At 41.5% G+C, this 26,811-nt stretch overlaps 2 protein-coding genes across 2 annotated transcripts in view; one reads left to right on the plus strand and one right to left on the minus strand.

Moving 5' to 3' along the window:
• The first annotated feature begins 41 nt into the window (after positions 1-41).
• Positions 42-12,906, plus strand: smc1a (structural maintenance of chromosomes 1A). The gene is made up of 26 exons (XM_085781952.1): positions 42-440; positions 1,077-1,265; positions 1,758-1,870; positions 2,839-3,042; positions 3,419-3,657; positions 3,742-4,000; positions 4,338-4,478; positions 4,576-4,658; positions 4,750-4,849; positions 5,270-5,377; positions 5,487-5,672; positions 5,976-6,155; positions 6,291-6,437; positions 6,660-6,797; positions 6,901-7,017; positions 7,621-7,727; positions 7,831-7,972; positions 8,072-8,217; positions 8,338-8,491; positions 8,591-8,698; positions 8,884-9,040; positions 9,157-9,311; positions 9,400-9,551; positions 9,660-9,729; positions 9,851-9,961; positions 11,180-12,906. The coding sequence occupies exons 1-26, from the start codon at positions 332-334 to the stop codon at positions 11,258-11,260; spliced, it is 3,696 nt and encodes a 1,231-aa protein (XP_085638078.1). The 5' UTR covers positions 42-331; the 3' UTR covers positions 11,261-12,906.
• Positions 12,485-26,811, minus strand: part of LOC146984620 (dihydropyridine-sensitive L-type skeletal muscle calcium channel subunit alpha-1-like) — a 19,607-nt gene continuing 5,280 nt past the window's right edge. The window contains exons 7-45 of the mRNA XM_085781949.1: positions 26,683-26,786; positions 26,418-26,563; positions 26,259-26,340; positions 26,002-26,162; positions 25,678-25,903; positions 25,370-25,577; positions 25,131-25,251; positions 24,906-25,020; positions 24,723-24,822; positions 24,568-24,637; positions 24,026-24,158; positions 23,781-23,910; positions 23,627-23,686; positions 23,202-23,308; positions 22,994-23,081; positions 22,558-22,665; positions 22,390-22,442; positions 22,158-22,304; positions 21,690-21,891; positions 21,419-21,577; positions 20,352-20,462; positions 20,180-20,263; positions 19,442-19,489; positions 18,830-18,856; positions 18,612-18,737; positions 18,457-18,522; positions 18,213-18,304; positions 17,957-18,116; positions 17,716-17,843; positions 17,498-17,594; positions 17,128-17,230; positions 16,915-17,016; positions 16,691-16,824; positions 16,209-16,334; positions 15,921-16,129; positions 15,777-15,841; positions 15,037-15,080; positions 14,874-14,948; positions 12,485-14,107 (exon numbers count right to left, since the gene is read on the minus strand). Coding sequence (XP_085638075.1) covers positions 13,796-14,107; positions 14,874-14,948; positions 15,037-15,080; positions 15,777-15,841; positions 15,921-16,129; positions 16,209-16,334; positions 16,691-16,824; positions 16,915-17,016; positions 17,128-17,230; positions 17,498-17,594; positions 17,716-17,843; positions 17,957-18,116; positions 18,213-18,304; positions 18,457-18,522; positions 18,612-18,737; positions 18,830-18,856; positions 19,442-19,489; positions 20,180-20,263; positions 20,352-20,462; positions 21,419-21,577; positions 21,690-21,891; positions 22,158-22,304; positions 22,390-22,442; positions 22,558-22,665; positions 22,994-23,081; positions 23,202-23,308; positions 23,627-23,686; positions 23,781-23,910; positions 24,026-24,158; positions 24,568-24,637; positions 24,723-24,822; positions 24,906-25,020; positions 25,131-25,251; positions 25,370-25,577; positions 25,678-25,903; positions 26,002-26,162; positions 26,259-26,340; positions 26,418-26,563; positions 26,683-26,786 — 4,629 coding nt within the window. The 3' untranslated portion in view covers positions 12,485-13,795. The remainder of the gene's footprint in view (positions 14,108-14,873; positions 14,949-15,036; positions 15,081-15,776; positions 15,842-15,920; positions 16,130-16,208; positions 16,335-16,690; positions 16,825-16,914; positions 17,017-17,127; positions 17,231-17,497; positions 17,595-17,715; positions 17,844-17,956; positions 18,117-18,212; positions 18,305-18,456; positions 18,523-18,611; positions 18,738-18,829; positions 18,857-19,441; positions 19,490-20,179; positions 20,264-20,351; positions 20,463-21,418; positions 21,578-21,689; positions 21,892-22,157; positions 22,305-22,389; positions 22,443-22,557; positions 22,666-22,993; positions 23,082-23,201; positions 23,309-23,626; positions 23,687-23,780; positions 23,911-24,025; positions 24,159-24,567; positions 24,638-24,722; positions 24,823-24,905; positions 25,021-25,130; positions 25,252-25,369; positions 25,578-25,677; positions 25,904-26,001; positions 26,163-26,258; positions 26,341-26,417; positions 26,564-26,682; positions 26,787-26,811) is intronic.

Raw genomic sequence — 26,811 nt, forward strand, 5'->3', positions numbered from 1 at the left:
TATCGCGAGAAACCGCGAGGTTTCGTGTCTCGCGCGCTCGAGGGTTTTCCTGTTGGATTGTAAAATGGCGCATTGTTGTCACAACTGCACCGCGGCTATTTGACTACGATTATGAAGATGTTTAGATTATTAACCTAAATATGCATTTAATAATGTGACTTTAGCATTGGTCGGCAGTAGATTGAACCGGGATTCATTCATTTGCGCGCATGCTTCGTCTCTGAGATTGCTTGTTTGGTGAACATTGGTTGTTAGCATTAGCAACATTTTACTTGCTAATATTTACTGTGCAGTTTTTTTTTTTTAGAACCGCGACACAAATATAACGAATATGGGCTACTTAAAACTCATAGAAATCGAAAACTTCAAGTCATATAAAGGAAGACAGATCATTGGACCTTTTCATAAGTTTACTGCAATCATTGGACCCAATGGATCAGGTATGTTATGATCGCGGCTAATGCAGAATGCAGCTTGTTAGCATTAGCTAACGGTAAACACAGCCCCGCTGTTTTGATGCTACTAGTTATGATTGATGCATGTTCGTGTGTATTATGACTTACAAGACAGCCGTTTGAGTGTCGCACTAACTGGTAGTATATTACGTAGTATATCTGCTCTCAGTTGCTAATTCTAGCGCTATTTGAGTAAGGATTTGTGTAACGTTATGCTAGCTTGTGCAACACTGTACGAAGTCATAATACATTTAATACATTATAGAAATGGTCAAACGTCCCTTTTGTCTGTAATCTTTAATACTCTCAAATATTAGCTTTTGCTGACAAAGGCAAGGTTCATCTGATTTGTGAACTCAGATCTCACTGACTTGCACAAGTGAAGGTTAAAATGTATTATTTAGTTCACTGCAACATTACAACAAACTAATTTGTAAAGGGAGTTGAATTGACAATTGATCTCTGAGGTCAAACAGAACATGAAACTTTTTTTGTCTACTGGTTTGGATCAAACCACCAGATGTCAAATGTATTACACAAACACTAGTAACTCTGATTTATCTTTTGCTTTACCTATTGGATTTGTGTGAGATGTACTGAAAACATAATTTCTTGTTGCAGGAAAGTCCAACCTTATGGATGCCATCAGCTTCGTGCTGGCAGAGAAGACCAGTAACCTGCGTGTGAAGACTCTGAAGGATCTAATCCATGGAGCGCCTGTAGGGAAGCCAGCTGCCAACAGGGCCTTTGTCAGTATGGTGTACCAGGAGGATAACGGAGAGGAACGGTCCTTCACAAGGGTCATTATTGGTATGAACCTCCACTGGAAGTCATGTTGGATTGTATGGTTCACTTGCTTTGCTTATATCTGCATGTGCTCAGCTGTTCATGTATTCTGTGTTTTTCTTGTGTGCCTTTGTGCCTTCCAGAGTGTAATCTTATGCAGTCACATATATAAAGGTCCTATAGATAAATCCAAATACATCCACAAACAGGAAAATTTTATGTATAAGAATTGAGAATTGATTTCCTCAAAATCCTGCCAGTACCTCTTTACATGCAGACCATTAAAACCTTAAAACTCACCGAGATCGATTTTCACTTTGACAACAGCTTTTTGTCACTGGATCTCTAGCTGTACATTATAAAAAATACTCACACAAAACTGTAAAATGTGTTCAGTTTTGTTATCCTTAAATTGTCTTTAATGAAACGTTCCTTGCAGGCATCCTTTGTGTGCTTTAATGAGCTAATGTTTCTGGTGTTTTATCTCCTTTCATGTGCATGTGACGTCTGCATCAGGTTCCTCCTCTGAGTACCGCATCAACAACAAGGTGGTGGGCCTGCCTGAATACAGTGAAGAGCTAGAAAAACTTGGGATCCTGATCAAAGCCAGGAACTTCCTGGTCTTTCAGGTGAGTCTCCTAAATATGTTTTCTGAGAGACGTGTATTTAGATTTGCTGTCAGACATGCTGGACGGTGATCTCAGTAATGTTGAGTAGTGTTATGGTTTGAAGTTTGAAAATATATGTAATAAACACTTTATGTGCAATTGACACTAAATCAAAATATATTCTGAGAACAAATATAGGCCCGCTAATGAGCATGTTTTGTTTTGCTTATTGTCAGTAGCCTTTGTAGTGGAAACACTTCATGAAGTCAGTCATGTGCCTTCATTTAGCATCACTGCTTCGACCTTATTGTTATTTTTAAAGTGTTACAAACAAAATGAAAGAATGTTTCTTGGAGATCAAAGTAAAACACAGACATCCCTTCAATGTGACTAAAGACTCTCAAGAAATAAAGAATACTCTAAAATACTCTAAAAGACATAAATTAAAAGTGCAGCATAAAGTGCAGCAGTGGAGTCTCTTAAAGTGCAGTTATTGATTTAACAGTCTGAGAGCTTGTGACAGGAAGGTGTTGAGCAGTCTGGTGGTTCTGCATTTGATGCTGTGCTACCGTGTCCCTGACGGCAGAAGCTAAAAGAGTCTATGCAGAGGGTGAGAGGTGTCTCTGTAAATGTTCAGGGCCCTGTTTGTACAGCGGCTCTGGAATATGTGCTGGACAGAGTGAAGTGATAGTCCAATCAATGATTTCTGCTGTCCTCACAATCCTCTGCAAGGCCTTTTTATCCACCTCCCTGCAGCTCGAGAACCACATTGAGATGCAGTACGAAAACACACTCTCCACTACACCCCTGTAGAAGGTCGTTGGGATGCTGGCGCGTAGTCAGGCCGGTTTCAGTTTCCTCAGAGAGTGCATTTGAGCGCTGCATCGTTTTTTCCTGCTGTAAATTTCATATTTGGGCACATGGTGTTGTCAGTCGTTTATGGTAATCACATTTAATTAAGTTCCCTTCTAATTTTCTCCTCCTTCCAGGGAGCTGTGGAGTCCATTGCCATGAAGAACCCTAAGGAGCGAACAGCTCTGTTCGAGGAGATCTCCCGCTCTGGAGAGCTGGCACAGGAATACGACCGCCGGAAGAAGGAGATGGTGAAAGCAGAAGAGGACACACAGTTCAATTATCATCGCAAGAAAAACATTGCTGCAGAGCGCAAAGAAGCCAAGCAAGAGAAAGAGGAGGTTTGTCCTTTGCATTGATTGCAAATAAATTATCTCTACAGTTGCACACATATACGGTGTATATATATACACCCATGCATTCTGTTTGGATTAGAAAAGGAATACTTCATTTAAGTTCATTGTCTTGTGTGCAGAATTTGACCCTCAGAGAGCATTTGATTACATGAATTTGCGGCATTGTTTACGTTGTCTGTCTGTCTGTGTTTTTTGTCTGAATGAAACTCAACGTCATTGGCAGTCTTGGCAAGGACACTCATCTAAAAGAGATTTTTAATCTCATTGAGGTTTTCATGGCTACCAATAAAAGCCATCATCATAAATAACACATAAATATTTACCTCTCGCTTCCTGTGTGTCTCCTACTCTTATCCTCCAGGCTGAGCGTTACCAGCGTCTGAAGGACGAAGTAGCCAGGGCCAGTGTTCAGTTACAGCTCTTCAAGCTGTACCACAACGAGACAGAGATTGAGAAACTGAATAAAGAGCTTGGCCAGCGGAACAAGGAGATTGACAAGGACCGTAAAAAGATGGACCACGTGGAGGAGGAGCTGAAGGACAAGAAGAAGGAGCTGGGCCGGCTCATGAGAGAGCAGCAGACCATTGAGAAAGAGATCAAGTAAGTCATAGTTGGTTAATGCACATACATAGATCCTGTACATTTAAAGCCTGGGCTTTGTAAATCATATGACTCTCTCCACAGAGAGAAGGACTCCGAATTGAACCAAAAGAGGCCACAGTACATCAAGGCTAAGGAGAACACCTCACACAAGATCAAGAAGCTTGAGGCAGCGCGCAAATCATTGCAAAATGCCCAGAAGATGTACAAGAAACGCAAGGGAGACATGGATGAGTTGGATAAAGAGATGAGGGCAGTGGAGTTGGCCAAGCAGGACTTTGAGGAGCGAATGGAGGAGGAAGCTCAGAGCCAGGGCCAGGACCTCACTCTGGAGGAAAACCAGGTCTGGTATCTAAGAAAAGTGTAAATGTTCAACAGCTCTGTTTCATTTTGAATAAATGGTTGGTTCCTGTACACAAAGTATAGATTTACTTTCAGATCAGTTTGAATATATAAGTATTGAGTACTTAATCTGTATTGCAAAACTTCTAAACAGTGCTTATTTCCTAGATGACTTTCTAGCCTCTAAAATGCATCTAGTAGTTTGGTATTAAACTGGCACAAAATGCAAACTTGTGTGTTAACTGGATCTCAGATTTTTTTCATGATGTCATGATACTCGGTTTGTGTGAGAAGTTGAAGTGACTTAACACGACCGTCTGTTTCTCTGTCGCCACCAGGTCAAGCAGTACCATCGTCTGAAGGAGGAAGCCAGTAAACGTGCTGCTACACTGGCGCAGGAACTGGAGAAATTCAACCGTGACCAGAAGGCCGACCAGGACCGTCTGGACTTGGAGGAGAGGAAGAAAGTGGAGACAGAGGTGAATAAGATAATGATGACATTGTTTCCCTGTGTTAGAACAAACTGATTTGAATGCACATAATCATTGTCACAATCATTGTGTTGTTTCTGTCCAGGCCAAAATCAAACAGAAGATCCGTGAAATTGAGGAAAACCAGAAACGTATTGAGAAATTAGAGGATTACATTACCACCAGCAGGTATGCTGCTGTCACTGTTACATGGGCTGATTTGATAGGGTACTACATAAACTCCCTTGCTCACATGCCTTTGTGATGTCACCCCTACCAGGCAGTCACTAGATGAGCAGAAGCGCATGGAGGAGGAGCTGACTGAGGAGGTGGAGATGGCCAAGAGGAGGATAGATGAGATCAACATGGAGCTCAACCAGGTACACAAAACACACAGGAAATTAAGTGTCGTAGTTGTTAGTGATGAGTGAATGTGTCACAATGTCCAACTTTCCAACAATCTTCCAGATTTAATTTGCGGATTTCAACCCGCTCCATAAATTGTAGCTGATTCCAGAAGTGAGCAGCATGAATCTAAATTTCTCCACATGAATCGATGATTGTATCTCACTGCAGATATTTCCACATACCAGGAGTAACCAGTGTGAGAAATGAAATTGATAATGGTGCCAGGTGTGCCAGGAAGCCATGCCAGTGGGCCAGCATGCACAGCGTCGGGGCTTTGGCACCGGCGCTCGGCATTCTTAATATTATTAGTTACACCCATGTTTGACAAGGGGAAAATGTCAGCTGTGAAAAAGTCCGTAACAAATCCTGTTATTATTGGCTTTTCTCTGTAGGTAATGGAGCAGCTGGGAGACGCCAGAATCGACAGGCAGGAGAACAGTCGCCAGCAGCGCAAGGCTGAGATCATGGAGAGTATCAAACGACTCTACCCCGGCTCCGTGGTACGACAGCTGTCACATCTGCCAGTGCAATGTTGTCTAGTTTTCTTATGCAGAGGTTTTTTTTGTCTTGTGAGATTTTAGTGAAGTAAACCTCTCTTTCTCTCCTCAGTATGGCCGTCTAATTGACCTGTGCCAGCCCACTCAGAAGAAGTATCAGATCGCTGTGACCAAAGTGTTGGGCAAGAACATGGACGCCATCATTGTTGACTCTGAGAAGACTGGCAGAGACTGTATTCAGTACATCAAGGAGCAGAGAGGAGAGCCTGAGACCTTCCTTCCCCTCGACTACCTCGAGGTGAATACTATAAAATACTGAACACAGATTTAATCAAGAGTGTGAGCCGAGTTAAAATATACAATATCAAAGTTACCATTAAGAATGGAAACCTTAAATGCATATTTCATTACTTGACTCCTTTTGCATATTTTTTTTTCAGAGCGACTAATTAAGATGCTCTTAATTTATAATGTGAGGCACTAGTGTTCCCTCCAAAAATGGCACTTAACATAAATCCAAGTCTGTTTGAATGTTAATGAATATTGTTAGTGTTATGAATTATTAATAGAAAACACTCACTAACCTTCTCTGTAAACAAAGGTAAAACCAACAGATGAAAAGCTGAGGGAGCTGCGAGGAGCCAAGCTGGTGATTGATGTGATTCGCTACGAGCCCCCTCACATCAAGAAAGCCCTGCAGTACGCATGTGGCAATGCCCTGGTGTGTGAGAATGTAGAAGATGCACGAAGGATTGCTTTCGGAGGGCCGTACAGACACAAGGTACCAGCTGATGTTTTATATGTAGCGTCTACCATGTTGTAGGATTTGAAAGCCATCACTTCTGCCTAATGATGAGGTAGATGTAAACCTGAATCTATTCTGCCTCCTTAACTCTCCTTGTCTTCCTGTTTCCAGACGGTAGCCCTCGACGGTACTCTGTTTCAGAAGTCTGGAGTCATCTCTGGAGGAGCCAGTGACCTGAAGGCCAAGGCCAGGCGCTGGGATGAGAAAGCAGTGGACAAGCTCAAGGAAAAGAAAGAGAAACTCACAGAAGAGCTCAAGGTAACTTTAGATATTAATCAATCAGGTTGTGGCTCAAGTTGTTTTTTTTATTTGTTAGTGAATTAGCATAATATCATAAAAGTTAATGTGAAGCAGGATGTAATTAAACTGTTGTAAAAACCTCCAAATGTGAATTATTATATACTGCAGTTTGATGGTTTGCCACTTGATTTGTTTTTGCAAATTTGTTAACATTGTCTCTCTTAATGTTTTCCATTGTAGGAGCAAATGAAGGCCAAGAGGAAGGAGGCAGAGCTGCGTCAGGTTCAGTCTCAGGCCCATGGTCTTCAGATGAGGCTTAAGTACTCCCAGAGTGACCTGGAACAGACGAAAACACGCCACCTCTCCCTCAACATGCAGGTACAGCTTTACACATCATTATTTTACACGTCCAGTGAGTCTGCTGTTACTGTGTTGGCTGTTGTATACTGAAGATTTTTTTTTTTAAATTTGCATTGTGCAGGAGAAATCTAAGCTAGAGAGTGAACTGGCAAACTTTGGCCCCCGCATCAATGACATCAAGAGGATCATCCAGTCCCGTGAGAGGGAGATCACTGACCTGAGGGACCGCATGAACCTGGTGAGACTCACAGCAAGAGAAGTCCATGTAGAAATGTGTTTATGATTATTTGGCTTTTATCTACAGGGTATCCGCGGGGTCTTGAAAAGTATTAAAAGGTGATAAATCAATTTTGGGAAAATTAAGACCCTTAAAAAGTATTAAAAAGTCTTTTCACGACTTTACAAAGTCTTAAATTTTGAGGGTATTTTTTTCTGAATTAGCTGTCCACGAGTTTGAGTCCTAAAAAACATTGTAAAAGTGTGTGAATTTATTCATTTTATCAAAAAACAAAGATGAACCAGTACATAAAAAAGAAAAGAAGATTGTTGTTTTTGTTTTTTGAGAGTGGAGCAATGTTTTTTTGATAAACTTTGCCTTTGATTTCTTATCCCAGCCTATTTTGAATTCTGTTGTATCATAGCTGTCTAAAGTCTTTATCACAAACTAAAACTGTTACGTTAAAAGTGTCACTGGTGTAAATGGTTACAGCTTGAAGTGGCGGTGAGGTGTTGAAAAATATTGAGAAGGTCTTGAAAAAGTCTTAAAAAGGTATTAAAATTAACTTCAAGATTCCTGTATAAACCCTGATCTAACACCTGTATGAATGTCCTCATTTGCCAGGTGGAGGATGAGGTGTTTGTGGAGTTCTGCAAGGAGATTGGAGTGAGAAACATCAGAGAGTTTGAAGAGGAGAAGGTGAAAAGGCAGAATGAAATCGCAAAGAAGCGGTGAGTTTAGTCATTTTAAATTCACTTTCAGTGTAGCGCATTCATCAGTCTTTCCACGTTGTAGCTAATCCTGATCTTTAATACTTTTTTTTTTTTAATTCAGTCTTGAGTTTGAGACGCAGAAGACTCGTCTGGGCATCCAGGTGGACTATGAGAAGAACCAGCTGAAGGAGGACCAGGAGAAGGTCATGATGTGGGAGCAGACTGTCAAGAAGGACGAGGCTGAAATAGAGAGACTTAAGAAGGTAAAAACATCAAGCGAAGGATGAAAAGAAAACTTGCTATCTGGTCTGTTGTCAGTTTTAACATCACGATAATCTCACACATCCTTTGTTTTCCCGTAGGAGGAGCACAGACACATGAAGATCATTGATGAGACCATGGCTCAGCTGCAGGATCTGAAGAACCAGCACCTCACCAAGAAATCTGAAGTCAATGATAAGAACCACGAAATGGAGGAAATACGCAAAAAACTGGGTGGCGCCAACAAGTCAGTGGCTGCAGGCACACACACACACACACACACACTACACTTCCCTGTTGTGTTAATAAAAACATTGTTTCTGAGGTGGATTTGCACTAAAACCGTTGTTGTCGTTGTGTATTGCAGGGAGCTGACCCAGCTCCAGAAGGAGGTGACAGCTATTGAGACCAAACTGGAACAGAAGCGCAGTGATCGTCACAACTTGCTGCAAGCCTGTAAAATGCAGGATATCAGGTTGCCTCTTCGCTCCGGAACGATGGATGATATCAGCCAGGGAGAGGTACACACAAACACACTGATACAGGCCCTTTGACTTTGATCCCACTGGGACTGATACAGATAATTACATTCTCCTTTTATTTTTGTTTTGCTGATTCAGGGGAGCTCTCAGACAGATGAGTCCAGCAGCCAGAGGACGTCCAGCAGTGTTCTGGCTAAAGAGGCTCTCATAGAAATCGACTACAGCAACCTGTCTGAAGACCTTAAGGTAACACCACAAATGACGACCTAGCTTTACATTTAAAACGTCCAGCATCACCTCCTGACATCCACGCTCTGGATTTTTGTTTCATGTTGGTAACACACACACACTTTCGTGACGGTTGCAAACGTCTGTGTTTTGAACTGCTCTCATGAAGTAAAACGTATTTAATCCTGTTTGACCTCCCACAGGATGCGCTGTCAGAGGAGGAGATAAAGGCAGAGACAAACACACTGCAGCAGCGTCTGAACGAACAGCAGAGCATCCTGCAGAGGATCAGCGCTCCCAACATGAAGGCCATGGAGAAGCTCGAGAGCGTCAGGGACAAGTTCCAAGAGACCAGTGACGGTGAGATGACAGGGGCTTATAAATGAGCGAGAGAAATAAAACGGCGCCGATTTTCCCAGTGCCGTTGTAGAGCCTTTAATGACATCATCAGTGTGTACTTCTTGTCTTTATTTCAGAGTTTGAAGCTGCTCGTAAGAGAGCCAAGAAAGCCAAGCAAGCTTTTGAGCAGATCAAGAAGGAAAGGTTTGATCGTTTCAATACCTGCTTTGAGTCTGTGGCCACCAACATCGATGAGATCTACAAGGCCCTGTCACGCAACAGTAGTGCTCAGGTATGCCTCAAAAGTTTGACACAGAAAGACCTCCCGTCCATGCATTCATGGTGTTAAATATCTCACAGTGATTGTCCTTCTTCGTTAGGCTTTCCTTGGCCCAGAGAACCCAGAGGAGCCCTACCTGGATGGCATTAACTATAACTGTGTGGCTCCAGGAAAGAGGTTTAGACCCATGGACAACTTGTCGGGAGGAGAGAAGACTGTTGCTGCCTTGGCTCTGCTCTTTGCCATCCACAGGTGAAACAAAGGAGCAGGGGGAGAGGGAGTCTTAATACGTGTTTGTGTTGCTTGAAAGTTGATGAAGATTTCTGCTCTTTTGTTGACGTCCTCTCTCCTTGTCTGCAGCTACAAACCTGCGCCCTTCTTCGTATTGGATGAGATCGACGCTGCTCTGGACAACACTAACATCGGCAAGGTCTGCTCACAAATAAGATTTGATTTTGTGACTTGAGCGTTTTACCTTTTCTGCTTTTGATTCACAGAGGCCTTTTGTAAATAATGAAAAACTGCAACTCATCATTTCCTTTAATCTCAAGGTGGCCAATTACATCAAAGACCAGTCGGTGCAGAACTTCCAGGCCATCGTCATTTCTCTGAAGGAGGAATTCTACACCAAGGCGGACTCGCTCATCGGCGTTTACCCAGAGGTGCGTTCCTCAACATTGATTATACTGAATCTCTCCGTGAAGCTTTGACAGTAGAACATGGTTTCTGCAGGTTTCTATGTCTCTCAATGCACAGCACTGCATTCACTAGTGCAAAAGGTATTAAAAAGTCAGCTTTGTACATTTAATTTACAAAGCTGGCTGTCAGTAGACTTTATCCTTCTATAAATACAAATGAGACTGTTTTGACACTGCATTGTGTTTGCTGCAGGCAGTTTAATCCTCTTTAGGTTTCAGCCAGCGCTGTCAGAGCTGCAGCAAACACTGAGCACACTGGTGCTCGTTACAGAGGCTCATCAGCCCTTGTCAGTTTTAGTAAAAACATACATCTACTTAATTGAATTGGTTTATCAATCCATTAATTTTCTTCCACTCTCCTGGGACAAAGTAATGTTAATTTATAGTTGATTTATTAATTATGCACTAGGAATTACTGGTATTTACCATTGATTTAAATGTCTGTTATATATTGATATAAATGTCAGAAGATTAGCGTACTTATAGTAACAGTCCTTTGACATGTCCAGTATGGTACATGTAAGCTGTACTGTCCCTACAGGTTTTCCCTCAATTGTTGTGTGAGTGTGACGATGAAAAGGTTCAATGTTGCAGCCTCTAGTAGATAAAAAAAAGTTTTCAAAGTCTTAACGTTTTAATTTGTTTTGCTGCAGAAACCCTGCATTATTTATATGGCCTCCATTAATAGTAAAGTTGTAATGATTTACTAATCCACCGAAATCTGAAACTAGATGTACCGATAAGATTTCCAATTAGGACTGCAACAAACATAAACATTCTCATAATCAATAAACTGTTTGGACAATAACATGTCAAACAATAATTAACACTTTTGTCAGAAATGGTGAAAAAAGGCTTCTGATCATGGCTCGATCATTTGGGTTTCGGGCTCTTGGTCAGATGGAGAGACTCAAGGAAAAGGAAAGCTCCAATTGATGCAACTACTTTTTCTCGTATCAGTGTCCAAATGATTTATTGATGATAAGAATGTTTATGTTTGTTGCAGCCCTAATTGGAAATCTTATCAGTACATCCAATTTTAGATTTGGCATGCTTAGGGCATATGACTGAACTGATCAGCATCCATCAGAAATTTGCCAAAAATGCATACTGAAAACATGGACTGCATTTGAATCACACAATTCAATTATTAACATATTTTTTCTTCTCCTCAACCCACAGCAAGGAGATTGTGTCATCAGCAAAGTTCTCACCTTCGACCTCTCTCAGTATCCAGATGCCAACCCAAATCCAAATGAGTAGGACAAGGCAACTTCCAACACTGGCATTTTGGCAAGGTGGATGGACTGCTCATGTATTCTATAGACACAGATCATGTATCCATTAGGTCCTACATCTTATTTCCTATTGTTTTTTATGTTCATGTTTTTTTCCCCAATATGCTAGAGTAGTGAGATAGTGAGTTGTTTTTTTTGTTTTTTTTAAGTTGTGGAGCAGTCGTTCTTTATAAACTGCGACAAACAGGATGTATGTACATTTATACAAGTCAGCCCTTTCTGAATTTGGCCATACAAGAGTGATTATAATAATCAATAAATTGAATTCTAATCTAACGAAGGTGAGAGGGAATCAAATGTTTTCAACAGACGTTTGAGTTTGTATCATGTGGTAAAATGTGTCAAATTTACCAGAAACAAGTTTTTGCTGTCAGAACTTTTATACTGTTTATGGTCCACCCTTTCTGTGGTGTGCTTTAAAGCCCTCCCCTGTCTTCTGTTGTGTGTACTAAAATATGTATTTGCATTTTCATATGTGCTTCGTTCTTTTAAAAGCTGGAAAATCAGGAAACTGTTGTTACAGTATGGTGGATACATTCCCGTGTGTGATAGCTAAGTGAAACCACTAGTTAGCTGCGACCGCCAGTACTATAATGAGATCATGGAGCTTTCATCAGAAAATTTCTACAAAGGAAAAGTGCTGAGGCTATACAACTGTATGAATAACAACAGTCTCTCAACAGTCTCCAACTCAACATGAGTGAGGATATTTTGTCAGTTCTGTTTTATTGATTGCTTTGCTTCAATAAATAAAATTTGAATTATTTAAGCTCCTTTAATTTTGTTTCCTTTTTTATTTTGCAGTGCAACTTGTTCACAGTTGTCTGAGTACTTTGACAGCTTTGTGCCTCTGTTTTAAGGAATTTTCTTACCTTTCTGTGAACCTGTTTGAACCCACAATGCAGTCTGCATCTTGCTGCATAAGTTTCCATTCCATAAGGAGGCGGGGGGAGTCTTTGCTTTGCGAGGCAAGACTATTTATAGAGGCTCTCAGTTTTCACAGCGTAGCTTCAGCGGGTGGGGGGGGGGCAGAAGCGGCAGCACCTACCTTCTCATCGAGAATCTGCAGTCACTGTACCCACTTCAGCATCTTTTTATCACAACTCTTGATTATTATTTCTTGGCACAAACTCACCTGTCTGTGTTGTCAGGCTTTGGTTTATTTGCAGAAAGACAACTAACACAGAAATGAATGTTTAGGATGATTTATTTCTTTTGCCAATGGTGAGAACACCGATGTAACATCAACTATATTGGCACAGATCCAGAAGTGAAGAATTAAGGTCAGAAGTTGAGCTATATTAAGATTCACTCAAACCAACGGTGTCTAACCTTGAATAATGACGTGATGTACGACAGCAAAAACACAGGCTGACCAGAGGACAGTGTAAACAAGAAAAAAAAACAGTCCTCTGGAAGGGCCGGTCATGTTTGCATTCAGGCACAAAACATGAAACATGTGCAATCACATATGCCCATGCAATTATGAATAAAATTTGTTCATACGCCTTGGTGAGCTTTCAAACTAAATCCACCATACTCCAGGTATGCTGAAGAAACATTCTCTGTATGGGTCAAACGAACTACCCCCAACTCAACAGAACGACACATTCATGTAAATGAATGAAACATAAATAAAACCTGTAGCAGTAGTGACTTACAGTGGAAAAAATCACATGCACTACATGACTACAGAAAGGCTTACATTTAACAAATAGCTAAATCTTCTTATAGATGAAATGTACCTTTATGTCCCAAATAAAAATATTCATAAAAAAGAATGTTTCCTCTTAAAAATCTGCTGAAACCAACTGTATACAAGAGCAGTCGACAACAGGAGGAAACTTAAAACCTCAGTAATAAAAGAATTAAAGACAGCAAGTCCAAATGGATCAGAGGACACTGCTTTAAAAACAGAAAAAAATGCTTCAACTTTAATTGTCGGCACCAGGACCCTTTTAAGAGTGTGAACTGAATACTCAGTTGAACGTTTCTGGGCCTGGATGCACAGACACTCAGTTTACCTTCTTCCTCACTGAACTGCAGCGTGATAAAGACAGCTGCCTGCTCCCTGCTTCTCTAAGTCACTTCAGACATTTCTAGTCACCTGTCACTATCCTGCCTCCCTCTTTGAGGCTTTCAACAAGACATTCAGTCCGCTCACATGGTTGTCCTATAAGTCTATGGAATGGATAACCTCATAAACGCTACAAAGAAAGGAGTGCTTCAATCTGTTCACTCTGAGATAAGTTAGTGTTTTTATTAGTTTCAATAAATCTGAAGATTATGATGTTTCATTATCAGATATTGTTTCTCCTTCGTTTAAGTTTCAACCACACTGGACAATATATCGAACCTGAGCTAATGTGCCTTTAGGCCTTGAGCCAGGATAGTAGATACAGATTGTCACAGGGGAACAAGTTTGGTGAAGTGAGGTGAGGTAAAGCCATCTGTAAGAGTAAAAACCACATGATATCCATGTACACTCAAATGACAGCCTCTACACTTTGGCGTCGGCCTCGGCCTGGTTCTGCACAGAGGGGATCAATGGGATCGGACGTCTCTTCCTCCTCACAGCCGGATCTGGCTGGACTGTTTCCTGTGTGGCCGCAGACGGGCCAGCGGGAGGCACAGGGATGGGACGTCTCTTTTTGACAGAGGCGACGCTGCCGGAGCGCTCCTTGAGGATGCCCTGAGCCATGCCCTCCATCTGAGTGACGGGGATGTGCATCGCTTCAGCCATCTCCCTCTTGGTCGTAGACACAAAGTCTGCGTCTTTGGCCAGAGAGGCAAGACCGCCCTCTACTAGAGCCTGGAAGACAGAACACAATGCAGTGTTGAGGCTTACAGTAACAATGTCAAATTATCACAAGTAAGGTAACAACTATAAATCAACAGCTCCTGTTGTTGTCAAGTTATGAATTATGTTGTTATGCAGCATTAAAACGGCTGAAAAAATAATGGTAACAATGATATAATATTTTCCTGAACTCCACAGAGAAACGTAGGGACCATAGCCTCAGATAAACAACTAATGAAACAGTTACCCAACCTTCTCTATGAAGTAAAATTCCCCTGAAATATGAAAAAGAAATTCATTTATCATAATATTTCTACAAGCCTTCATAGCTCAGCTTTGATTTATACCTTGACACAAATCTCACTTGAACTGTTATCACCATATGAAAGACTGAAATTTAAATTCTTATTGTAAAAAATGTTGTAAATAACAACATTTTATGGACTGGAAAGTTATAGAACCTACAGTTTAAAAATATGTCCTTAATCTCTGGACAGAAAAACCTAGTGACTTATGTCTGCTCTAGGACACTTGAAAAGATCCAAACAAATTCCAACAAAACATGAACTTTCTTTACATTTTAAGGAGAAATAATTGTAGTTTAAATCTTGATGTTCCTCATTTAGTGTCAGGGCCAGTACTGAAAAGAGTGGTAACTGTTGTTAACACCTATCCAAGCCAGGTGTGACGGTGGATCAGGACATTTCCTGCCAGTAGAGGTGGTTAGTAGTTAGACAGTAGATGCGTGCAGTCAGAGACCTCTTATCTCCTCACTCACCTCCTGGACGAGCTGATCCGCTGCAGTGTGGGAGCCCTGACTCTGACCGTCACCATAATTAGGGTCATAAGGGAACTGCAAAGAGGACATTAATTCATACATTGTTAAAATGAGTTGTTCATCATCACACTCACTGCACAAGTCACTCTTCAATAAATCTTACCTGTGTTTTGTTTGTTTTCACCATGAAGCTCCAGCGTCTGTTCTCTTAATAAGGACAAACAAATGACAGTGAAAAGTTACCCAGGGAAACCCACCGCAAAGTGCCACCGGTTGACAGAAAATGAATTAATCTAATAACCGATTCTGTTTTGAGGAGCTGCATCTTTTGTTTGTGTCATGACAGTAAACTGATTATCTCTGTCTTTTAGACTGATGTTTGCACAAGCAAGTCATTTGAGGACGCTACATTCAGCTCTGTGAAAATGGCACAGAATTTTTTTTTCATCTTTGTCTGACATCTTCAGATGAATCCACTGAGAAAATAGTCAATAGCCGTAAATCAGATCAATTTGATGAATTTGACATACAAGATAATCATTAATCCCACAAACAGCAAGTGAACAGGGACTGGGTTGTTGAACGAAAAATGATGTTTTTCATTAGCCTATTTCACACAAGGGCTAACTTTGGCTACCTTCAAATAAACAACCTACAAATAAACAAATGAACACCTAGCAAACTACTATATAAAGATTTACATGAGCTTGTGTGTGTGTGTATTTCATATGTGTGGGGATACAGGGCGGGGAATACATTTGTTTGTCTACATTTAACCATATGTTTACTTTCTTATATTTGAGTGTATTTGTGGTTTTCTTGTAACATGTGCACAGAGAAACAAACTTCGATATGTTAAATGTTTATAATTTTCTGTGGGCAATTTGCCCTGCATGGACATACCTGGCTCTTCATCCTCATTAGGATTGTACAACTCTTCAGGACTGCCTTCTCTTTCAAATGAAAATCTGAAGGACAACAAAAATGATCAAAGTCACCCACAGTGTGTGTGTCACCATTGTAGATAGGAGTATATATGGTACTCACTCTGCGAAGGCGTTGTTGTTAGTGTTGCTCTTTGGTGCGGTTGTGGGGAAAAAGTCAGTGGTGGGCATCAAGGTGGCGGAGTTTGGTGGGGACTCGGGCTGGCTCTCAGAGAACTGGAGCGGCCGCTGGTTGGTCATCTGTGCGGACTGAGCACTGGCAGGCTCGGAGGAGAAAGAGTCCACCCGGTCACCGAACAGGCCATGGGTACGCTGCAAATACCAAGCAAGACAAGCATATACTTAGATATGTCCCATATATCTGCATTTTACTGCAGAAAATGCTTTTCACCTGGTAAATTCTCTCTTCTCCAGCCTCCTCCATGGCTCTGTCCATCTCATCCTCATTCTGCAGGTCTCCTGAAATGGCCCTGTGCATCTCTGGAGCAGCTTCTTCTTCTATACTCCTCAGACCAGCCTAGACAAACATGCAGGATGTGGAGAAGTGAAGAGCACAGGCACAAAGTTGAGTAATGGTGTAATAAAGAGACATACACTGAGGTATACGCAGGGTAGCGCTGTAAGATGAGTGCAGTGTTAACAGTTATGTGCATAAAAATGTGCTGATATAATATTTTATTGATTTATTTACCCCTGAAGAGCCAAAGGGGAATACAATATACAACACTTTTGCATAGCACGCTTCTCTGAAAAATGCTTACCATCTCTCTTGAACATTTATGAGTGATTTTCAGTTATTATGCAGTAACTTCCTGTCTGACATTTGAAACATTATACTGATAATATGATTTGGACCCCAAACTGACTGCTCACCTGGATCTCTGGCCCTGAGGCACTTTTCTTTGAAGGGCGGTAGCCGTAGTACTCCTCCTGACACTTCAAGAATTTGCGGAAATGGTCCTGGAGCAGGAAGTTGGCGTAGAATTTGCCCACAGTCACCTCATCATCTACAACCAGGTCAAACACGTCAGAGGGCAATCAGTGTGAGAAATACAGGGTTATTTTGTAATGTGTCTAATTTCTTTCCTCAGACTGACCTCCAATCGGGGGGATAACCTGGTCTAGCAGTTTCATACTGGTACGTTTCCAGATTTGCTTTATGATGGCTCTCAGCTCCTCATTGGCCTGCTCAAAGTTACCTTTTCAGAACAATCCATGGAAAATGCATCAAGTTACAGTTTGCAAATCAAGTTGGAGAAAAGACAAATATTATATACAAACTGTATAAGAAAGGTACTGGTGCACCCTACCTTCTGTTTTGATCTTAAGGGCAGTCCTGACCAGAGCGAACAGAGTGGCATTGAAGGTGACGGTGCCATCGCTGTTGAGAGGCATGTTCATACCAACCAAACGCTGCAGGAAACACAATTTTTTACCTTCATAGTTTTATCAGCTGACAATGTATTAATAATAATATTACATAAGATGAGGGGAAAAGACTTGGGGATGGGGAAGAGGTAGTTTAATTTAATGTGAATAACCATAAATAACACTGTGAGACACCTGTAAATGAATAGTGATAGAATATTCAATATTATATGGTCTTAACTATCTGATGACGGACATATACAGTATATGCGGAGCATCACTTGGTTTTTGACTGTTAATAATCTTACATACCTTACATGCAGCACGATGAGGACAGAACTTGCCGAAGCCCAGTGGAGGCTGGATGCGCCGCAGCAGCGTCACCACATCCAGATGTTTAATTCTCCCCCTGTCAGATCCAAGAGACATGTTATACTCATCTGTTGTGGCACACACCTGAATCTGACCTAGCTGGACATATAGAAAAAACACAAAGAGGATCCTGGATCTTATTTGCAGTCTAGGCTTACGTGGCTTCAGGGTCATATTCAGCCCAGATCTTCTTAAATTCATCCAGATGATGAGGACCAAGGAGAGACCAATCACGGGTCAGGTAGTCAAAGTTATCCATGATGACAGCTACAAACAGGTTGAGGATCTAAAGAAGGACAAAATAAAACACCTTGATTTATACAGTACTGTTTCTTATGATAAAGGCTAAAATATGACAACACCTTAAAGGTAACTGTTGACTTAACATCTGCTTCTCACCAGGAAGGCACAGAGACAGTAGAAACTGAGGAAGTAGAAGACGGCAAAGTTGGACCCACAGGTGTACTCCTCTCCTGGCAGGAAGTCGGACTTGGGGTCACACTTCTTCCCGTACATTGAAGCCATCATGACCTCCTGCCAAGCCTCTCCAGTTGCACATCTGGATACAGAGACGCATACACAACCTACAGTGAGATCTTTGTTTTCCATCCAGCGAACAATGAGCATTCGAAGCCCATACAGACCACAGACTCACCGGAATAACATCAGAACAGCCTGAGGGAATGTCTGGAAGTTGTTGTTGCGGTTGATTTGAGTGCCGTCCACTAGGGATACTTTTCCAAAGATCTGAGGGGGTTGTTAAAGCACCAGTCACAATTAGTTCACCAATGAAAAATGCAGAGACATGTCTCAGTAGAGTTTAGCATCAGAGACTGATTCAACAGTCTTCACAGGTTTACAATTTTATTGATCCAGAAAATAAATATTCAAGACTGCACCTGCATCCCGATGACGGCGTAGATGAAGAAGAGCATCACAATGAGCAGAGCGACATGAGGGAGAGCCTGAAGACACAAAGCAAACAGTCCGCTCATTAAAAATGTGTTACAAGTGCAGAATAAAAATAAAAATGAAGATGACCATTGTGACAGACCTGGAAGGACTTGATGAAGGTCCACAGCAGGTTACGGATGCCCTCCGAGCGGTTCAGCAGTTTGACCAGACGCATGACACGGAAAAGTCGGAAGAACGTGATGGAAACGGAGGCATTTTCAGAAGCCTGTGGGGAAAAAAGAAACAGAAGATATGAGAAAACAGAAAACCTAAGAATAAGAATGTCTTTCTTCCAAAAGTGGGGCAGTTTTGACTTACTGCAATTGCTTGCATAGGATTTGTCTCCTGTGTAAAAAAGAAAGAAAGAAAATAGATATTGCAGTTATATTCAATACTTAGTTATAATAATATTAATGTAATGTAAATTGAAGACATTGCACTTATACTGTTAAAGATCATTTAGGTTTGATGTATGATCTCAAACTAGGGTTAATAGTAAAGACAATGTTTCTACCTGTGATGAGTTACAAAGCTTCAGGATCTTAGTTGCTGAAAACTAGAGGAGCAGCTGCAGCTTGTAACTCATGCGAAATCAACAAATACACACAGTTCACTGTCAAGATTTTATCGATTTTCAGTCATTCAGCCATCGTTAATACTTGCTGTGATTTTATATGAGTGCTGAAATGAAGACCTGTTTGTGTAAACAGTATGAGTCGTACTGTAACACTATATAGCAAACAGCCTGAGGTCTTTTTACATTTGCTGTGTAAGGTGAGACGAGACAGTAGGAACGCAGATGTTTCACCAGCGGGTTGAGTCGCACGCGGTTCAGTACGGTAGCGCTAAGGGTTTAGTAGAGAACGTAGTGGGGTGCTCACACAGCAAGGCTCATGCAGCAGTGCAGTGCAGTGTGGATCAGATATTTACAGCACAGCCATGGAGACAGTACAGTCCTCCACTGGAGGCCAGGGCAGTCTGTGGAGGATAGACAGGTGAGGATTGAGGTGCATGGAAGATGGAGGGATTGATGGGGATAAGAAATAAATAAAGAGAAACAAGAGGAGGAATAAAAGAAAGAAAAGTCATTCATCACATTCTTGATAGAGAAGTGAATCTGCCAAAAGCTTGTGTTGCTTGTGTGGAAATGATGAGGATGATGCAATGCAGAAAAGACAAGAGAAAACTGTGACTAGTTGGAGAAAGCAGTTTGTGTGGCATTATCACAAAACACTAAATCCTTGTTGTGCTCTTTTGAAGTGCTCAGACAAAACATAGTAAATGTAATGAACAACTGTGCTGTGAGGATGAAGGAACGTATGGGTGGGTTCGTGATGGAAAAGGAAGTGTTGTCTGTGTAAGGCACTGAGGAGGGTGAGAGTGGATGGGTGAGGTGAAAATGGCCCACAATAGTACTGACCATGTTCTGTGAGCTAGATCTGTTGGCACCAATCAGCGGTTGGGCCGCGATTATATGCGTCTGGGTCAAAGCATTGAATAAATACATTGAGTCATTTCAATACAAATGACACTGATTACTGGGACTGTCTCATTACGACAACACAAAGGGATTTCACAGACACAGCACCTGCAGTGTGAACCTGATATCTGTGTGTTCATCAGACAAAAGAAAAATGTATAACAATATGCTCTGTTATTTGTACTCACATCGACTTCACTCAAGATGACATCAACAACGCTGCCGATGACAATGATGAAATCAAAGACATTCCAGGGGTCTCCGAAGTAGCCCTGTATGAAGAGGTAAACCACAGATGAGACAGCGGGACACTAAGGCTGAGTGGAAAACCATTTGAACAAGAGACATCGGGGTGTTTACCCTTGCTTTGAAGGCCATGAGCTTGAGAATCATCTCCACAGTGAAGAGCACGGTGAAGATCAAGTTCAGAGTGTCTGACAGCTTGGTCACATGGTCCGACTGGTTACAGTGCTGTTGAAAAGCAAAAATGACACTTAGTATCATTACAGACTGTAGTTTTACTGACTGATATTACACATCACTGGGAAATATCAGCAAATGCACAGAAAACCTAGGTATGGCCATTTTTCATTAAATATTCACAATAAAAAAAACAACATTAAGGCAAAGAAAATCCTCAGGTCTAATATATTATATGTTTAATGTTGTTATCAGATTTAGCTTTTTTGTGACATCACATTTTTTTAACTGAGCCACACCCACTTTAAACCATCATGTAAAGCACAGACAAAAAATAATAATACAGATTTTACATCTCTCATGTAAAATAAGCAGATCAATACCAACTTGAGTTCATACTTTTACTCGGAGTAAAAATGTAATTAAGCTAATATGTTTCAGGGGGCCTTTAATAGATAAGTCCCATTTATTACAACACAGGTCTTATTTGGGTCATAGCTTTGGCTCAACTGATCAAAGTAAGAGTTGTAATGAACTGGGATTAGCTTTTAACAATAAATAAACAAGGCCCATACTGAACTTTGAAAATTACATAGTCTCTACCCAGTGTACTGCTGCTGCTCTGTGCTGTGTACTGTACTGTGCATTGTGCAGTCATCAGCAACTTTAGTTACATGAAAAAAAAAGATTGCTTGCATACACATTAGGGGTTTGTTGTAAATTAACTGACAGAGCAACAAGTGGAGCACTCTGCACTAATCTGCTCCCAATTCCTCCCAAAATTAATTAGTCTGGGACTTCACAGAAAGCTGTAGTGTCCCATACTTTAAATACGGTGTCAATTTTTCACATATTCATTAATCAAATGCTGTAGCAAACGCTGAACACTTGTGCTCTTGTTAAAGAAATGCTTAGACCCACATCTAAAGATACTGAAGTTTGTTCGTCAGCAGCCTCTACAATACAATCTGTGTTTTTATGTTGCAAAATGACCTTGATTTACATACCTGCATTCCCAGACACAAGGTGTTGAGCATAATTAGGAAGAACATGAGGTACTCAAAGTATGAGGAGGTGACAATGTACCAGACCCTGTACTGGTAGGGGTTTTTGGGGATGTAGCACCTCAGAGGACGAGCCTTCAGTGCGTACTGCACACACTGACGCTGAAGGGAGGCAGCACAAGAGGCGGGTTAGAGGAGAAATAATCAGCCACTGAGTGTGTTTTAGATTTTACCGTCACTTTCCATAGCTTCTTCTCTGAGGGTCTCACCGTACCTGGTTCTTATCCAGCTCGCAGTTCTGGTACTCCTGCTCGCCCTGCTCCTGGAAAGTGACGATGACAAAGCCCACAAAGATGTTCATCATGAAGAAGGCAATAAGGATGATGTAGATGATGAAGAAGATGGACACATCCACACGGTTGTTGAAGACAGGACCCATGTCTTCCTCATCTGAATCGATGGCTCTGTATAAGAGTCTGAGAACATGTTGAGAGGTGTTGAGTGAGGAGGGGAACATGGCAGGACAAAGATCAGAGACACAATAAAAGGTAACTTTTGTGGACAACATGTATAATTCAGTGACTTTAAAAGAATATATTGCCTCTTTTACAATATCTGGCGGCAAACAATTGAATTACTCCCAGTTCAATATCCGTGTAATACAATATGCTGTCCTCTAACTCAATCAAAGCAGCCCTATTGAAGAAACAATTTGTCACATCAAAACGTATGCTGTGCTTACTTTGGCCAGCCTTCAAATGTGGAAACAGTGAAGAGAGCCAGCATGCCATTGAGCACGTTGTCGAAGTTGAAGTCGCTGTTGAGCCATTCTCTCTTAGCCACCACTGTGTCCTGCAGGGAGTTATCCATGTGCTTCAAGAAGGATCCCCTGAGAGCAAACACAGTGAGTGGCCACTCTAAAATAGCATTAGGGCTTTGATAAATGAGTCATATCTGAAAGATGTTTGCCTTACTGGCATTCCTCCGAAGTCATTTTGGATGTGTCTGTGCAGCTGTAGAATTTACCCTGCAGGGAAAGAGAATTAGTGACACATTTAATACGCGTTCAGTAAGGCCACTAAGCTTGTAATATTAAATACAAGCTTTAGAAGGTTTTACCCCATATGATTTTCAAAACCTACCTTAAAGAGTTGCACTCCTATACAGGCAAACATGAAATTCAGCAGCATGGTGACCAGGACGATGTTGCCAATGGTTTTGATGGCCACAAACACACACTGGACAACGTGCTGTAAATAAAGACAGGGGATTATTATTAAATACTGAGTCTAATCAATCTCACGACCTGTCCTATTCACCTAGGCATCTAAATACATGAACCTGGACATGCTGCGACTATAAAAAGCTTATTTACTATTAATATATCAGTATTGACAATCTAATAATATCCAAAAATACTATATCAATTGTATTTAAACTCCTTTTACTGATAAGAATTTTTGAGACTTTGAAGGCATAATTTTTACTTGTAATAAATTTTCTAATTTATTGTTAGTAGTATTGTCTGAATACTTCTTCGACATAAACATAGACATTTTTCCCAATGAAATGTCCTACCTTTAACCCTTTTGCTCTGTTGATGGCCCTTAGAGGTCTCAACACCCTCAACACCCTGAGAATCTTCACCACAGAGATAGCACTGGATCTGCATATAACACGGGGTAAATGGCAGTCTTGGTATACACGTATGGAAGCACAAAAACGTGTAAATATAATAACAGAGGGAGGGACAGTTCCATATCTGTTGCAGCAAATCCAAACTCACTCCATTCCCATAGAAAGCAGGGAGACCGTGACCACAATCAGATCCAGGATGTTGAAGGAGTTACGGCAGAAGGAGCCTTCGTGCATAAATGCTCCATACACTGTCATCTTTAAACGGAAGAAAATGATTTGCAGTAAATGCCAAAAATGAACTTACATCTACCAATGCTGACATTCAGATCACTGAATTTAGTGTTCGAAACTCAGCAGAGAAACTGGCTGCTGTTACAGTGAATTAGGTATATTGGCAGAAACATGCAAGACTGGCAATATTTCAGAATGATGTGATATTCTTAATGTGGTTTCAGAGGAATATTCTCCTGCCAAGAGCAATACTGAATGCAGAAGGAGGCTTGGGTGGTTTTTATCCTAATTAGACATACAGTATACTAAAATATACAGCACAGAACTTTTTGTTGAACTTACCTTTAGTACAATCTCAATAGTGAACACAGTTGTGAAGACAATGTCAGCATAGGCCAAGATCTGGTAGAAAGGCACAAACAACAGATTTGTTCTTAAATGTAGCCTGACTTCAACAGTTACTGTCTGTCTGAAGGTGCCAGATCAAAAATGTCACCTGGTTTCTGTAGGACTTGGGATCGATGGGGTCCTCAGCTGCCAGGGAGATGGAGGAGAGCAGGATGAACAGCAAGATTAAGTTGGTGAAGGATGAAGCGTTGATGATTTTGTAGCACAGCTTTCTGAACCTGGATACCAGTGAGTAGACGAATGTAAGCACAAAAAGATACACACATATTACTTATCCTAACATTGAATATATTTTCAGGTTGGTATTGTGAGTGAGGACAGTCAGATTCTGACTTGTTCTGGGGGCCAAAGATGAAAAAGGAGCTGGCTTCAGGCAGTGGAACTGCTTCCTCCTTGAGCTGCAGGTCGGCCATTGGTCTGGGCCGAGGGCTGATGGGGATTTCAGGCTCCTCCTCCTCGTCATCACCTGTCACGTGGAGGAGATCAGGACAGGTCTGCTTATCAATGGTATTCATGTTACAATATCACCGTGAAAAGAGAGAGAGTGTGAGAAACACTGAAAATTAAATTAAAATAAAAACTCATAAGAGAAAGGGAAATCTATACTGAATCACATAGTAGTCTTTATATGGTAGTCACCAGAGTAGTGTAAAAAATAGCTTGACTTTAGACTGCTATAAACTCAGCTCAGGGAATTGGCTGAGTCTAATAATAATGACGGGTTACTATACTTACACTGTAACATAGCCAGGACAGCAGCACTGGTAAACAGCCAGTGTAATGAATACGAATCCCTGCAATCAGTAAACTCCTTCTGCCGCAACTGCATTGCTGAGAAAACTGGTTCAACATGCAAGATAAATGTTGTATGTTACCTGGGAAGTCAGCAGGTGGGAACGGATCCTTTACTTCATTGACATTGGACTCAAACTCGTCAACTTTAAGCTGGAAATAAACACACACATATATATATATTTACTGTATGTATAGGTGCGTGTGAGGTGTCAGTGGTGCCAGAAACAACACTGACCTTGGCTGTGGTGGGCATGCCCTCTAGCTTGGCTCTCTGCTCTGCCAGTTTCTTAGATATCCTCTCCCTCTCCTCATCAGTCTTGTCAGGCATTTTGGACCTGGAGGAAAGGAATGGAATAAAAGATGAGATATGAGCAGACAGAGCAGATCATCTTACCAAGGTTTAACTTATTTAATTCACCTTAACAGTTTCCTTCTCAACTTCTCTTCTGCCTTTTCTTTCTGGGCTGAAGTCAGACTCTCTGCCTCTGCAAGGTTGTCAACGGCGATGGCCAAGAAGACATTCAGGAGAATATCTAATCTCACTGGGCTCAGGAAAATGGAACTTTGGGATTTTTGTTTACGTTATTAATACCTATACAATTCTTTAAACTTATATGACATTGTGAGCGCATGTGAAGGATACAGTTTCCACAGGTATAGAGGATGACAAAGTAGATGGCAACAAGGATTCCAGGGAACTCAGGCCCTCCATGAGCCATAATGCCATTATACATGATGTTGGTCCACTCCTCTCCTGTTAGGACCTGAGATTTAAAGAGTAGGCAATGATTTTCCACTGCAAGCTGTGTATCATAAAAAACAGACAAGCAAGGTTGAACAAAATCAAAGGAGATGCATGTGTAAATTGGTGTCTAGCTTCACCTGAAACACACTAATGAGGGCTTGAGGGAAGTTGTCAAAGTTACTGCGTCTGGGTCTGTGGTCAGGAAAGTTGAATTTCCCCCCGAAAACTTGCATGCCAAGGAGCGAGAAGATGACGATGAAGAGGAAGAGAAGGAGGAGCAGGGAGGCGATGGAACGGACAGAGTTTAGGAGGGAGGCCACAAGATTACTAAGAGAGGTCCAATACCTGCAAAGCAGTTGAAAGAAGAGGTGATAAATAACTATTAGTAACACTATAACATTTTCAAACTGGACGCAACATAATTGTTTGAGGGGACTGGACTTACTTTGTGACTTTGAGGATTCTCAGCAGTCGAATACACCTGAGCACGGAGAAACCCAGAGGAGCCACGGCTCCCGCAGACAGCATGATCATCTCCAGGATACCGCACAGGACCACAAAGAAGTCAAAACGGTTAAAAAGAGACATGAAATATGCTCTAGGACCCAGGGCATACATCTTCACAAACATCTCGATGACAAACAGCACCAACAGGACGCGACTGGCAACATCTGTTGAGATAAGAGCGGAGAGAGGCTAATGGATGAAGACAGGAGGGACAGAATTTATGTGAATAAATATTCATTAATAATCTACATTTATCACCGACCTTGTAGGGCAGTTAGAGACTCAGACTGGTGGTGATGCTCTGTTGCTATGGTCAGGGTGTTGAGGAAAACAAGGAACATCACCACCCAGTAAAAGGCTTTGGTTTTCACATACACCAGGCACTTCATCCTGAAGAAACGATTCCAGCGACGGGCCAGACGGCTACACACACACACACAAACTCTAGGTTACTGTGCTAAGGTGCTGTCACTATAACATGGCCGCATTTACGCATTTTGCAAAATAGCAAAAACTTACTAGTAATAAACGATTCGACTCTTGCCCTCCAGGCCATACAGGCTGTCTGTATCTGAATCTCCACTGGTCAAAGGCAGCAATCCTGACAAGACAATAACAGTTTGAATTCAACACTATCGCTACATTGGTTAGATGCTAAGATGGTTTGTAAGTGCCCACCTTTGCCCTCTCGATCAGCATCCAGGACTTCAGCGTGAGTGATCCACTCCATGTAGCCATGAAGGTCTTCATCCAGCTGCTGACGCTCTCGCAACTTCTGAAACTCCCCACGGGACCTTGCTTTCTCTCTCTCTTTGGTAAACTCTCTGAGAGGAGAGACAAAGTCAAGTAAGGGAAAAAAAAGTGATTGTTGTTTAGAGCTTATTTGTGCTGAGAAGCAGAGATGCAGATGGTAGAAATGATCAAAGATAAATGTTTGTCTTACCCACTGAGCACACCCAGAACTAGGTTGAGTACAAAGAAGGAGCCCAGCAGAATGAGGGGAACAAAGTAGAGCCAGGGCCATTCATTTCCCATGGCATCATTTATCTGAAAGACAACTCTGTGTCAGCCA

The sequence above is a fragment of the Trachurus japonicus genome, chromosome 7, assembly GCF_045865225.1.
Source record: "Trachurus japonicus isolate A0001 chromosome 7, Traja_1.0".
Lineage (NCBI taxonomy): Eukaryota > Metazoa > Chordata > Actinopteri > Carangiformes > Carangidae > Trachurus > Trachurus japonicus.

What these genes read in the sequence shown, in the direction of transcription:
- smc1a (XM_085781952.1), top strand. Translation starts at nt 332, where the DNA reads ATGGGCTACTTAAAACTCATAGAAATCGAAAACTTCAAGTCATATAAA. An exon ending in CTTCACAAGGGTCATTATTG is followed by an intron (nt 1,266 to 1,757) that starts GTATGAACCTCC and finishes CGTCTGCATCAG; the next exon opens with GTTCCTCCTCTGAGTACCGC. An exon ending in ACAACACTAACATCGGCAAG is followed by an intron (nt 9,730 to 9,850) that starts GTCTGCTCACAA and finishes TTTAATCTCAAG; the next exon opens with GTGGCCAATTACATCAAAGA.